Here is a 14510-nt window from a genome sequence, read left to right as displayed (position 1 = left end):
AGTGACTCTGCACCTAATTTTGTACTAAAACACAGGTTCCGAAGTGCTGGTAGCTTCACTTTTAAAAATAATGATAACTTTTACAATTTTTATTTGTATAGCGACGATTTGAATTTAAAGTCTGTTTGAATTTATTTATTTTGATTTATAAAATTAAATAAAGTTTGAATAAATAGCATTAACAAATGTTCTGCCATTTGACAGTTAATAACAGATTTTTATAATAATATTATAAAGCTGGAAAGTTTGTTTTTTTGAAACGCGCAAGACTCTGGAGCTGATTTGAATTGAAAAATTATTTTTTATTGGATAGCCTATAGGCAATTTTTTCACTAATATTTTATAATAATTACTACAAATATGACAGCTTTTTACAGACATCTATAAATTTTCTATGTATTGAATTTATACAATATAAAGGAATATTAGTCTCTTAATAGAATACGAAACTTTAAAATTAAGTAAACATAAGTAAACGATAAGTACTTTTTTTCCACAGAATCGAATAAATTAGATGAGAATAAGTTAAGCTTCTGCTAACCATTGCATTAAATATATTTGTGTAGAGTCACCATGAGTTTTGTGAATTACGATAATTAATTTTATGTTACCATTGATACATTTTAATATGACATTTAATTTATTTTTACGATTTCTGTTTCACCCACTAAGGAGGCGTTCAATTTATTATTTTATAACGTAGTAGAGCAATGGCGGAGGGGGGGGGGGGGGGGGTCAGTACAGTACACAATATGTCCTAGGTATGAAAGGAGTTTTGAACAATTCGTTACGTTATATTGGTTTTTATTTAAATAAAAAAAAATAAAAATCTGACGGCACGTAACTTTAGGGGGAGTATTAAATATCTTCTAAATTTGCTTTACGTGATACTTGAATATCTTTTAAAAATTATAGTAGGTAAAAATGATTGGCGTGATATTAGTAATTATGTCAGCTGCACCTGACTTACACTTTTTATTTTAAAATATCCTTAAAACGTTCGTTTATTTCATGGTCACCTCATTTATCGAAGATAGCAAAGCTTAAGTTTTAATTGAAAACCGCTTGGATGCGACTCTGAAATTTTATTGTCCATTATGTTCAGCGTTATCGGGAACTTGGAAGCACTTTGGTTTCCAACTACCGACCAGGTAGTATTTGTTTTATCGTACTGAGTCGTGAATTCTCAAGCGCTAGTTACTGATGTGTTATTTGTGTTTAACTTGCGTGACTCGTCACTACTTGTGACGATGTATTGAACCGTTAAACTAAATGTTTTATCAGTATATTTAAGTTTTCCCAATTACAGACCTAGCCAGTCTACAATTTAGACACAAAACAAGATATTTTTTTTTTGTTGCCTTTGACTCTTGTCATTTTTAGATATTTATTTTGGATCTAGAGGTCACTATGACATCACAAACCTATTAGCTTAATTTTTTAGAAATATAAGAATATAAATAGGCGTACAATTACAAAAGTCGTAATTATTTGTTTTTTTTTTAATATTTAAATTTCAAGATTCTAATAAACCCAGTAACGAAATCTCACTAATTTATTAAGATTTTTCAATTTCATTTATTAAGACAGTACCTACTTAATCGAAAGAAAATTATGTAACAATCGTATATAATCAAATAAATACGTCTCTCTCTCTTTCTCTCTCTCTCTCTCTCTTTCTCTCTCTCTCTCTTTCTCTCTCTCTCTCTCTCTCTTTCTCTCTCTCTATCTTCAGCCTATCGCAGTTCACTGCTGGATAAAAACCTTCCCAAGTTCGCGCCAAACATCTGACTTTTCCTGCGACACCGGTCATTGGCCCACTACCATTTCAACTCGCTAATTCAAATAATTACATGTGTTTAATACATTATTAGATACAATTGTTTTTTAATTTACAAACAAATCTTTTAATTTCGTTAACGAGAATTTTAGCTTAAAACACTGGAAACACGAAAGGGTATGAGAAGGTAATAACCAAAATTAGTTTACTTGCTGTTGCCTTTATTGAATATTTGATTGTTCTAGTACTGAGTGAATCGAGACCCATCTCAAGAGCTGTTGAAGACTATGAATGGAAAAGTTTTAATTGAAAACTTACTGTTCCAAGTTTATTCAGTTATTTATCTTCGGCTTGCTGTCGATCTCATGCTTTAGTTGAGAATAAAGTGTTATGTTTTCACGGTTATTAAATATTTTTGTAATTCTTTTCTGTAGTTTCGAACGGACTATTTTTAATTTTTTTGTATTTTTGGAGTTTTATTGCCGTCACTCATTGTGTGTCTATGGAACTTTATTACAGACTGTAATACACTCGTAAACTTGTTTTCTTAGCGCTACCTCTTTAAAACTGATCTATTTGAAAACTAGTAAGCTCAAAATATTACTAGATTAGTAGATATAGAAGTGTTACTTTAGTTATTGTAATTCAAAATTATAATTGAAGTGAAACGTGTATCTTTAGAATCGATGTGATTAGAAACTCGAGGAAACATAGAATAAAATGAGATAGATTACACAGTATTTTATATTCTCGGTGAAAAATTCTCTAACAAATATCTTTTTTTTATATCTACATAATACACACACGATCGTCTGTTCCTAAGGTAAGCAACTTAATGCTTGTGGTATATATAGGTAACAGCCGACTGGTATAGCTATTTTTTTTTCGATAAACATACTTATAAATAATACATATCGATGGTGGAAAGGCATATTGTATTAACCGCCATTTTTGGCGATATCGAGTTATATATACCGTTGGAATCGGGAGAATGAACTCTTTCGAATGGTCCTGGTTTCAGCTCGATCTGACGACTTTTATGGTCGTTAATACACCAGTGATTTTGAAGTTTTTCATATTTTCTTGTGTTTTAACTCTATAGTAAATAGTGGATTTTGTCATTAAAACACCTCTTAACTAAAATTTTTATCTTATGCTACTTTGCCGTGCTTGACTTTAACTAAATTTAAATGTTAAAACAATTTACCAAATTATAATATTATCATTTTTGTAATTAATACATTATACCCAACTTGATTTTTCTTGATCAGTAGAATTAAAACATTTTACTCCGATTTTAAATGTTAGTCATTGTAAGTTAATACATTTTACTCTACTCTAAAATGCCATTGTTTCTAAGATAATACATTTTACCTATCCAAAATAAGGTAACATTATGCGTTGAGTCGTTTTTCTGTTCTTTCTAGAATCTATTTTAATACAATAAAACAATTTTTTTTTTTTTTACAAACAAAATCTGCATTAAAACTGACTGTACTAGTTTTATTTTGGGCATTAAGCTACTTTACAATTTTTTATCGCATACAAAAATTGGTGGTTAAATCATACAAAATAAAGCAAATTGCGAGTAAATCAGACGATAGTATTTAAGTAAGGACTGATGCGTGGGCGCTTCAGTCACCCCTCTTGAGTCGGAGAGGACAGCTGTGCGCACTTCATACCGTTTTCAAACTTCGTGGTTCGCCATTATTTTAAGTATTTTAGGTAAGTTATTGTTTAGTTACATGTCGTTTATTGTTGAAGTACATGCTTTGATTTTCCGTCCATACCATTACAATATTTTAATCAGTGATACTGTTTTCTTTTATGAAAAACTATAGATTTAAGCATAATGAATCAACGCCGCAGCAAAACAATATTAAGAGCTGCGTTAACGAAGATTAAAAAGAAAATCGACTTTTCAATTAAGGTAAGATATAACACGTTTTTTATGTGCGAATTTATTTAGGTATATTGTTATATTATATCCTATATTATATTTTATCATAATAATTATATTTGTAATAATTATTTCAGGACGATGAAGTACTAGAATTGGATAATGTTGACGACGACGTAATAACAAGTCCTAATACAGGACAAACATACTCGACGCTGAAAAACGTTGTCAGTGATACATCGGACTCGGAAGCTATACTTTCAGAGAACGGATTCAAAAGACCACCAGTCTTAGAACCTAGTATGGCCTTGGAAAACGAACCCAGAGAACCAGAAAACATGGAGTTTGAATCTAAAATTGGATTTAAAGAACCAAATACTAATACATTAGAAGCACAGGTATGCATCAAATTTGTAATCCACCGTTTACTAAAACAACATACTTTTGGAATCCGTACATCCATCTGTGTCCATCTATCTCCTTTACCCATTATTACCAAATGTTCGAAATATATTGAAGAGTCGTTTCTATTGTTACAAAGCTTTACTCTTTACAGCCATTTGTAGAGATCGATGTTGAATCTGAATCATTGAGAGAACCGCAACCAAGTACATCTGGAACACAGGTAAGCTGTTTATGAAACTAAAAATAGATCAGAATAGCAAAAGATAGATATACAAAAAACATTCATCATAGTCTAGCTATTCTCTATCTACTTTCGCCGTAAGGTGTACTAAGGATTTCTTTTTGTATAGTTGGTACAAATTAGCTACGTCATTAAGTTCTTGAAGAAAATATAAACGACTTAAGCCTTTTCAACAATAATGTGATGGAACTGTCGACACATTTTTAATATAATCTACCACACTCTCTCGCAGTCGTTCTGTGGTTTTACTAGAAGTGACACGCTTTTCCCTCATGTCAATTTCAGAAAGTTTAAATCGAGTATTTCCAAATGTTTAGTAGACGTTTCGTTGAGGAATATCGAGTGAATATTCAGTTAATAAAGATTACTATAAATTCATACTTTTTCTTTTCAGATAACTTTCATACAGTCACACAAGAAAGTCAAACTTAAAACAAAAGCAAAAAAAAGTTATATTGATTTTATGTCAGAAGACGAAGAAGCCGATTTCGAATGGTCTTCTTCTTCTTGGGATGGTTCCGAAACGTCTGATAGTGATAGCAAAGATGATGAACCTTCACGAAAAAAAATAAAAGCATGCAACTCACTCGAAGAAGGAAAAATAGGTAAAGAAGGATTAAAAAAAAAGAAAAAGGTAAATAAGCGAAAGGAAAGGAAAACTTTACGTAGTCAAGGAAAACAATATTCCACTAAATCTGGTACTGTCGTTAGAGCTAGAGAACTCCAATCTAATCCTTGTTTAAATAAAAAGTGTGGAAGGTCTTGCCATGAGATAACTGAGGAACGAAGGCAAAGTTTGTTCAATTATTATCATAGTTTAAGTACAGAACGGAAACGTGATTGGCTAGTTTCAAATAGTCAGATTGAAAACACAAAAAGAAAGCGCTCAAAAGATGAAAATAGTCGACGTACCAATACATTTTTGATCATTAAATTTGCCATGAATCTATATATTATACGATTACTGTATTTATATATTAGTGTGTATGTAAATGTTTTTATTTATTTATTATTTTTTATTGCGTACGTATGTGTATAATGTATATGCATATATAATTGTTATATATTCTATTTTTATTTTTTATTTTTTCTTTGACTTATTTAAATCTGTTTACCACCTGCCCATCTGAAAAGCAATATCCCTTTCATTATCAGGTTGTCTGGAAGAGATTGCTTTTTAGCAATAAGATCGCCTGGTTGTACAATTTGTTACTATAATTGCTTGTAATTTTAATTTTGTTCTTTATTTAAATGTGCAATAAAGTATATTATTATTATTATTATTATTATTTTTATATTTTATAAATGAAGGAGAAGGTCGTCGACAAGTGTGTCTTCAATTCATACTACGTACACTAGACATTACTCAACGTTACGTGTATTACACATTGTCAAATGCTCAATTTAAACTTTCTAAAAGTGATTTGAGGGGAAAGCATGTCCCTCCCAATAAAACCACTGAACAACTGCGAGAGAGTGTGGTAGATTATATTAAAAATTTGCCTGCAGTTCCATCACATTATTGCAGAAAAGACTCAAATCGTTTGTATCTTCCCCAGGAACTCAAAAACATAGCTAATTTGTATCAACTATATAAAAAAGATTTTCAATCAAAAGGAATAGATACAGTAGGGGAAAAAGTTTTTAGAAACATTTTTAATAATGATTTTAATATTACATTTCATGTACCCAAAAAGGACAAATGTATTAAATGTATTTCATTTAAAAATAACCCCAATGGATCCACATTCGACAAAGAAGCCCACGAAAAAGAGGCAAACGATAGTAAAAATAGGTTCAAATTTCATCAACAAATCAGTAAAACTACTCCAAACACTTTGTGCGCATCTTTTGATCTTCAGAAGGTCCTTGGTACACCATACGGTGAAAGTATGCTTTTTTATTATTCACGTAAATATTATGTTTACAACCTTACATTGTATGAAAGCAATACTAGGGAAGTTTTTTGTTATACATGGGGCGAAGCTGATGGAAATCGTGGGGGTAATGAGATAGGGACTATTTTGTTTAATTATATTAAATTGATAGATGCACGTAAGACAGTAAAGAATGTTCTTTTATATAGCGATTCTTGCTGCAGTCAAAATAAAAATAAGATAGTTTTTGCGGCAGTACATTCAGTGTTACAGTCCTGTGAATTTATTGAAACTATTCAAATGAACTTTTTGCTTCCCGGACATACGACAATGCCAGTTGATAGTGTTCATGCTGTCATTGAGAGAAGTATTGATAATATGATTATCTATGCTCCTTCTCAATGGCCAACTGTATTTGAGTTGGCTAGAAAAAATCCTAAACCCTACAACGTAGAGGTATTAACCTACAAAGACTTCAAGGCATGGGATTCTATTGCAGATAAATATTTTAAAAATAATTTGATTGGCAAGATAAGCAAAATTAGAATTATTACTTTTAGAAAGACTGACCCTAGCTTTGTTTATCTTAAATATAGCATGAGTGAAACCACAGAATCTGAAAAGGTTGAAGTGTTAGGTAAAAATAAATCATTTCCTGATAATTCATTTAAAAGTAGACTACCTATTGCTAATGAAAAGCATAGCGATTTAGTTAAACTATGTAGAACATTTGCCATTCCTCAAAGATATCATAGTGAGTATTTGAATCTTCGTACCTCCGCCAATAAGGCAGATGTTCTACCAGACTCAGATTTTGAAGACATTCCTAATGTTGAGGTTGATGATAACTGAGTATTCTTAAGGAGTTTCATTAATCCACTCGTTATGGTGGACTGAAAAGTTTTTTTAATAGTTAGGTAAAACTGTCCAAAGAACATATTGTAATTTATTTTTTTAATCAAGTCATTGTTTTTTTTTTAATTCTTTCTTTAAGTTCAAGACTGTGATTTCTGTTATGTGTGTGATAATATTGTGATACTTGATTTAAAGACTTATTATACGTACTCGTTAGAATGTTCTTAATGTTCTTATAGTATTAAGGTCGTTAATATGCCAGTCTAGGCAATGAACACTTGTACCTCAGCTTGGAGCTGACTAAGGTATATTTTAATGATACTTAAAGTTTATGGTTGATAAAAGTTTAAAATGTCACGTTATTTAAAGTTTTTTCTTTTTTGTAGAAATTATTTTAAAAAGACTTTAATTTAAATTTAAGAATATAATTATATGTTATATATTATGTTTGTAAACGTCAGTATGAAAGTTTAATTCATTTTTTTTAATTCTAACTTTATGATAAATATAATTACAGTAAAACATTTACCTTCGTTTTTCATTTTTTTTTATAATTTCCAGGATTTTGTTAAGTTTTCGAAAGTTTAGTTTGTGGCTTAAATTGTAGTTAAGTGTATGGTTAAGCCACTTGACCCTCGTTGTTTGAATACAATGATGTCTGTACAACTGTTTTTCCAGGTTCGCATAGATATGAAAAGGTTACTTAAAAGTGTTTACCTCTCTCTGGTCATGATTGGATTTGTTTTTAAGTCATTTTACGCGATAGCAATATCACATTTATTTGGATATAAAACAATTTACTTGAAAATATTAAATTATATTTTGGATATAAAACACTTTGCTTGACATTTTTTGGATGTAATATTTGGATATAAACTAATTTTACCTATCAGAGATTTTATGGTATTTTGTATTAACTCCATAAAATAATACAAATATTAGATATACATTATTTTTTATCAAATGTATAAATTTGTAATAAATTTTATTACTATTTCACTTAATTTCATAGAGATATCTCCAATACTTTAAATGTTATGAAGTTTTTAAAACTTTAATCGTCTCTCCTGATCATTTTACTAAATGGCGGATAATACATTTTGCCTTTCCATCGTCGATATGTAAATAGATATATATATTACATCTAAAAAAAAAAAACTTTTTAGAATATCAAGAGAGAGAGAGATGAATGCAAGAGATGTAAACCATATGAAACGTATAAAAGACGAAGCGGGGAAGATTTTGACGGACGATGAGGAAATAAAAGAACGATGGAAGAGATACTTTAATAACTTGATGAATGAAGAAAATGAATGGAGCGGAGTGTTAGAAAATGTACGAAGTAATGAAGGAATGGTGAAAGAGGTAAGTATAGAGGAAGTGAAGATGGCAGTGCAGAGTATGAAGAATGGAAAAGCAGTTGGGCCAGATGGTATACCAGCGGAAGTATGGAAGTTTTTGAAGGCGGATGGATGGAAGTGGCTGACTTTATTTTTCAATAAGTTGCTGCAAGAAGAGGTCATACCCGAGGAATGGTGCTACAGTTCACTGGTGCCGATTTTTAAAAATAAAGGTGACATACAGGACTGCACCAGCTATCGGGGAATAAAGCTCATGTCACATAGCATGAAGATATGGGAGAAAGTGATAGCGCGACGAATGAGAGAAAAATGTGAGGTCACACAGAACCAATTTGGATTTATGCCGGGCCGGGGAACTACGGACGCCAAATTTGCACTCCGCCAACTCTGCGAAAAATATCGACTCGCACAAAAAGACCTACATATGGTGTTCGTAGATCTGGAAAAGGCATACGATAGGGTCCCCCGTAAGGTTCTGTGGTGGGCTATGAAAGGAAAAGGAGTGCCAGAGAAGTATGTACGACTTGTTCAGGCGATGTATGATAGAGCTAGCACCCACGTCCGGTCCGAAGCCGGAGTAACTGGCAAGTTCAGTGTGGCTGTAGGTTTGCACCAGGGGTCGGCTTTAAGCCCGTATCTATTCCTTCTGGTAATGGATGTTCTAACATCAGACATACAGGAGGAAGCACCCTGGTGTATGCTGTTTGCTGACGACATTGTTCTTGTCGGAGATAATGTTCTTAAGGTACAGAGCAGACTGGGAAAACGGCAGGAAAGACTGGAGGGCGCGGGATTGAGAATAAGTAGGTCTAAAACCGAGCACTTGTTCTGCGATTTCAGTGGTTCGTCCGGTTTTCCCATATTGCCTTGGATGGTGTATCGCTATCAGTCTGCTCCGACTTCCGCTACCTTGGGTCATTAATACAAAATGACGGCAACATAGACCGTGACGTGAAAAATAGAATAAATGCGGGATGGATGAAATGGCGACAGGTCTCTGGAACAGCTTGTGATCCACGAATGCCCCTGAAACTGAAGGGGAAAATCTATAAAACGATCATAAGACCTGTCGTAATGTATGGATCGGAATGTTGGGCAACAAAAGTGACGGATGAAAGAAGAGTGCACGCAGCCGAGATGAGAATGCTAAGATGGATGTGTGGAGTAACGAGGAAAGATCGGATTAGAAATGAGTATATAAGGGAAAGTTTGAAAGTAGCACCCGTGACAGAGAAAATGAGGAGCAATAGGTTAGCGTGGTATGGGCATGTAATGAGGAGGGATGACCGCTATGTCGGTAAAAGAATGTTAGGGATGAATGTCGAAGGACGAAGAGCGATCGGCAGACCGAAAAAGCAATGGATGGATTGTGTGAGTGAGGATATGAGAAAGAAAGGAGTAAGCACTGAAGTGACGAATAATAGAGAGGAATGGAAGAGGAAAACATGTTGTGCCGACCCTACATAAGTGGGATAAGGGCAGGAAGATGATGATATATATTACATCTAGACTCGGGGTGGGAAGAAAGTAGGGTCTCAAAACTGTGCCAACGGGCTAACGCCAATTGTATATGTGTGTATATATGTATAATCATCCAAAATAAAAAAAAATCTCATGCCCAATAAGTGTCACGAGCGGACGTTCTATTTTTTTTTCTTTAATTTAAAAATTAACATCCGCGAGCTCAAAATGCCCATGCCATTTGTTAATCATGCATGCAATACATACCACAGGAGATTTTTCAGAACAACTATAAATCGACAGACCTGTGACTGCCTAGTAAAACTAGGACGTGGTCCGACGCTGACGGTTTTTCCCTTACAATTACTCTTTGATCACTCATCATCCATTCATTCGTAATTTCTGAACATATTATTTTTTTTTTATCTTTGTCTATATTTACACTTATTTGCTAGCTATCATATATGTACACTTATTTTCAAGTTACCATATATTTACACTTATGTTCTACTTACAATATACACTTAACCTATGTTACTGTTAGTAAGGGATTATTTTTTAATATATTTATTTATATATAGTTATTATTAGTAGGTATTTATTATTCACGTGGACGTTCTGTTAGAATTTTTTCTAACGGAACAGACAGACTTCGGTGAGCTTAAACGTCGCTACCAAATTAGCATACCAGTGCACCTAGCGACATTTTAAATAACACCTACAATATTCAGGCTCGTTATATTTAAGCGACAATTTTTTACACGTTTACGATTTTTTTTTTATACTTCAAGGGTGGAAAATAAATATACAACCTGAAACAACAGAAGAATCGCAAGCACGTTGGTGACTCCATCCCTTCCCTAGGAGGTCTGAGTACCTTACTCACCACTGGAACTGACTCCTTGAGAGCGGTATTATTTGGCTGTGATCTCCCGGTAAAATATTTGTATTTTTTTTTTCAATTCCAGAGGATGTAGATATATTTTACGTGACGCTCGTAAAGTGTGTATTAACAACTTATTGCGAAATAAATATTTTCATTTCATCCCATGGCTTTAACTGTTATTTTTAATAGACATGCGACCTGCCATATAATCTACGTAAATAATGTATACTCGTTTGTTGCATATTTAAAAGGGAAATCACCTTGCAAAAAAACCTTCTAAATCTCATTTTCTTTATTAGTCACTAGTGAATAATTAATGTATCAAAGGTCTAAAATACATTATCTATTTAAATAAAAATTAATGCCGCTAAGCGTATGACTCGAGAATGGCTCGACTAATTCGGCTAATTTATTTTTTGTCTGTTCCTTAAGGCCCACGAGAGGTTTTAAAACTAAAAAATAAAAAAAAGTTTTTTACTATTAATTTTTGACAGAACGAAGTCTGTCCGGGTAGCTAGTACCATAATATTATACCATCTGTTGATTTTTCACGATAATATTTATCATATTATTATGATAATGTGTTGTGTTTGTTCTGAGAAAAAAAACTACTTGAATTTACACTGACAAGTACGGTACGTATTATTCATCATTACAGCCTATACAGTCCACTGCTGGACATAGGCCTCCACAAGTTTACGCCAAAAATAACGTGAACTCATGTGTTTTGCCCATAGTCACCACGCTGGGCAGGCGGGTTGGTGACCGCAGTACTGGCTTTGTCGCACCGAAGACGCGTATTATTAAAGATAACTAAAAAAACTACTGGCCAGATCTTGCTCCAAATGAAATGGGACTACATGAACGTGACAAGCACCAGCTTTTAGATTTAAAAAAAATATCATTTAAATCGAAACACCGAGTTTTGAGGTAACATACAATAAATACAATTGAATTTAGAACATCATTCTTTTTTTTTTTTTGATCATTTCAAATACTGTCAAATTAAAAAGCTTTTCTTTATTACGTTGGTTAGCTGTAACATGTTACTCTTTTTAACGACTCGTAGTCGGATATATTTGCCGTATAAGGTCTTTGAAGCGAACAGGCGTGTGGCACGTGCCTCATAGACCGTGACAGCTCTTTTGTGCTTGAAAGTGTTACTTATTTTCATAATAAAATACGTAAAGCAAATCTGCTATTGTTTGAAATTGAACCATTTTCGATATGAATAAAAAATAATAGTCATACAGGTTTTACATAATATGTTTATTTATTTAATTTTAAAAAATATTTTTTATAATATTTTAACAGTAATTACATATCCACAGATTGACTTTTAAAAATATTTATTGAGGCTATCAAATGTTGTTATAACTTAGGTTACAATTGGATAGAAAACACTCACAGAAACTGGAAAATGAAATGAAGTAAAAATATCTATTTCTCCATAAGGTTATACACACATAATAAACGTGAAAACGTGCTGTGTGGCTACGGCACTAAAGAATTTAGCCACCCCCTCTCTTCCCGTGGGTGTCGTAAGAGGCGACTAAGGGATAACAAGGTTCCACAACCACCTTGGAACTTAAGAAGCCGACCGATGGCGGGATAACCATCCAACTGCTGGCTTTGAAATACACAGGCCGAAGACGGGCAGCAGCGTCTTCGGTGCGACAAAGCCAGTACTGCGGTCACCAACCCGCCTGCCCAGCGTGGTGACTATGGGCAAAACACATGAGTTCACGCTATTTTTGGCGTAAACTTGTGGAGGCCTATGTCCAGCAGTGGACTGTATAGGCTGTAATGAATGAATGAAATAAACGTGAAAAAAAATTTACATTCCAAAAAACATAATTAAAGATTCATGGTTAAATCAACTTACAATTTCGAAATTGCTAAAATTTAACATTAGGTACGTTGTTACCAACTGGGTAGAACGATATTACTACGGTGATTCGTAAGAAAATTTGAAAACCAGAGTCAAAATAAAATTAAAAAATATGTATAAATTTTATAAAACACACACACACACACACACACACACAGACACACACACACACGCGGTCATCTAATTCTACGGTAAACAACTTAATACTTGTGTATAGGTTAGGCGGCAACGAACCCGCTACTCGCGTAGCAGAAAGCAGAGCCACTACAAACTGACTTACTTGCTTGTCAAATGTAAACTGGAAGTTCTCTCGTCTTCCTCTTTCGTGTCCCTTCTAATCCAACTTATTTTTGTAATCTTCTTAAAAAGAGATACGTACCCTTTTGTAGAAATTTTTACAATTAGGTCGACAAACAAGCGTACGCCTCACCTAATGGTCAGTGATTACCGTAGCTTATTAGCACCTACAACACCAGAAGCATCCCAAGTGTATTGCCGACTCTACCCCCAATCCCCTATAAATGGCTTTTCATCACCTTACCACTGGAACATAACACTGCTTGGGTGCAGTATTATTTAACTGTAATATTATTGTGACTATTCTCAGACTGCTATTTTAAAAAGAAAAAATGTTATATAAATCGAATCATGTATAAATTTAATGGAATATTTATAAAAGCTATTAAATAGATTAACGACGAGCTCCTGGGGGGGGGATTGGGGATTGGGTCGGCAACGCGCTTGCAATGCTTCTGGTGTTGCAGGTGTCTATAAGCTACGGTAATCGCTTACCATCAGGTGAGCCGTACGCTTGTTTGCCGACCTAGTGATATAAAAAAATATATATTTTTCTAATTAAAAACTATCTTATCTCGTAAGCGCAGACCGGCAAAGTTAACAAACAATGAGAACATGCTTGAGCACAGTAAGAGCTTCATTAAGTATAAAGTCTGCAAGCTAGTTTCTGTTAGCAACTTGACTTGTGTGTGTTTTGGCTAAGAATAATGTGTTTATTGTGAAATTTAAATGTTTGCATATATTTTTTTGTCACAGCACTGTCTGTTGTGCTTAGTCATGAGAATTTTTATATGCCAGATGTTTGTGTCTGTGCTTGTGATCTGTGTGTATTTCCAGACCACAGAAACAGGAGAGAATCCCACTGTAGGCCATTGAGTGTGAAGCGTTTATATGTTAAATCCTTTATATTATTTAAGTAAATAACTGCGATCTTCCTTGGGTCCACCCCACCAATCCGCCCAGCGTAGTGACTATGGGCAACACACATGAGTTCACGCATTTTTGGCGCGAACTTGTGGAGGCCTATGTCCAGCAATAGACTGCAATAGGCTGAAATGATGATGATGATGATGATGATGACGATTCCTTGGGTCATGATAATATTTATTTATTTAAAAATATAAGAACATAGAGTAAGCCTTTATTATGTCTTTTAATATTATTGGTCATTATTTTACAGAGTCAAGCTCTTTCTTTGGTTAACACTAGTTATTTTTGATTGTGTTTGAAAAAATTAAATGTCACAGCCTTAGAATTCCACTATGAACGTATGTATAAAATCATATTTATACTAATACGAGAATTTTATATATTTTGTTTGTTTAAACGCGCTAATGTACCTAAAAAAAGTACTTGTGTGGTGTGGTGTGGTAGGAAATTTACCGAGAAAGGCTAAAGGCTATTTAATCCCTCAAATTAATGCAAGTGAAATGGCGGGACACAGCTAGTATACTATAAAGTTAATATAATTTACAACTAATCGTATAATTAGTAGTGTGAATTCTGTAACGAGAACTTGTAAATGACTTAACACAAACACAAACGCCTAGACCACG

At 33.4% G+C, this 14510-nt stretch overlaps 1 protein-coding gene across 1 annotated transcript; it reads left to right on the top strand.

Moving 5' to 3' along the window:
* Positions 1-3422: 3422 nt before the first annotated feature.
* Positions 3423-7055, top strand: LOC123661804. The gene is made up of 6 exons (XM_045596744.1): positions 3423-3505; positions 3622-3710; positions 3818-4078; positions 4237-4305; positions 4721-5120; positions 6460-7055. The coding sequence occupies exons 2-6, from the start codon at positions 3633-3635 to the stop codon at positions 7053-7055; spliced, it is 1404 nt and encodes a 467-aa protein (XP_045452700.1). The 5' UTR covers positions 3423-3505; positions 3622-3632.
* The last annotated feature ends 7455 nt before the right edge of the window (positions 7056-14510 follow it).

This window comes from Melitaea cinxia, chromosome 17 (assembly GCF_905220565.1).
Source record: "Melitaea cinxia chromosome 17, ilMelCinx1.1, whole genome shotgun sequence".
NCBI lineage: Eukaryota > Metazoa > Arthropoda > Insecta > Lepidoptera > Nymphalidae > Melitaea > Melitaea cinxia.
Note: the sequence above shows the minus strand (reverse complement) of the source record. Positions and strands in the feature narration are given on the sequence as shown.

Excerpts from the sequence above, each read along its gene's own strand:
- LOC123661804 (XM_045596744.1), top strand. The coding sequence starts at position 3,633 with ATGAATCAACGCCGCAGCAAAACAATATTAAGAGCTGCGTTAACGAAG. Across the intron at positions 4,079-4,236 it reads CTAATACATTAGAAGCACAG|CCATTTGTAGAGATCGATGT; the intron begins GTATGCATCAAA and ends TACTCTTTACAG. Across the intron at positions 4,306-4,720 it reads CAAGTACATCTGGAACACAG|ATAACTTTCATACAGTCACA; the intron begins GTAAGCTGTTTA and ends TTTTCTTTTCAG.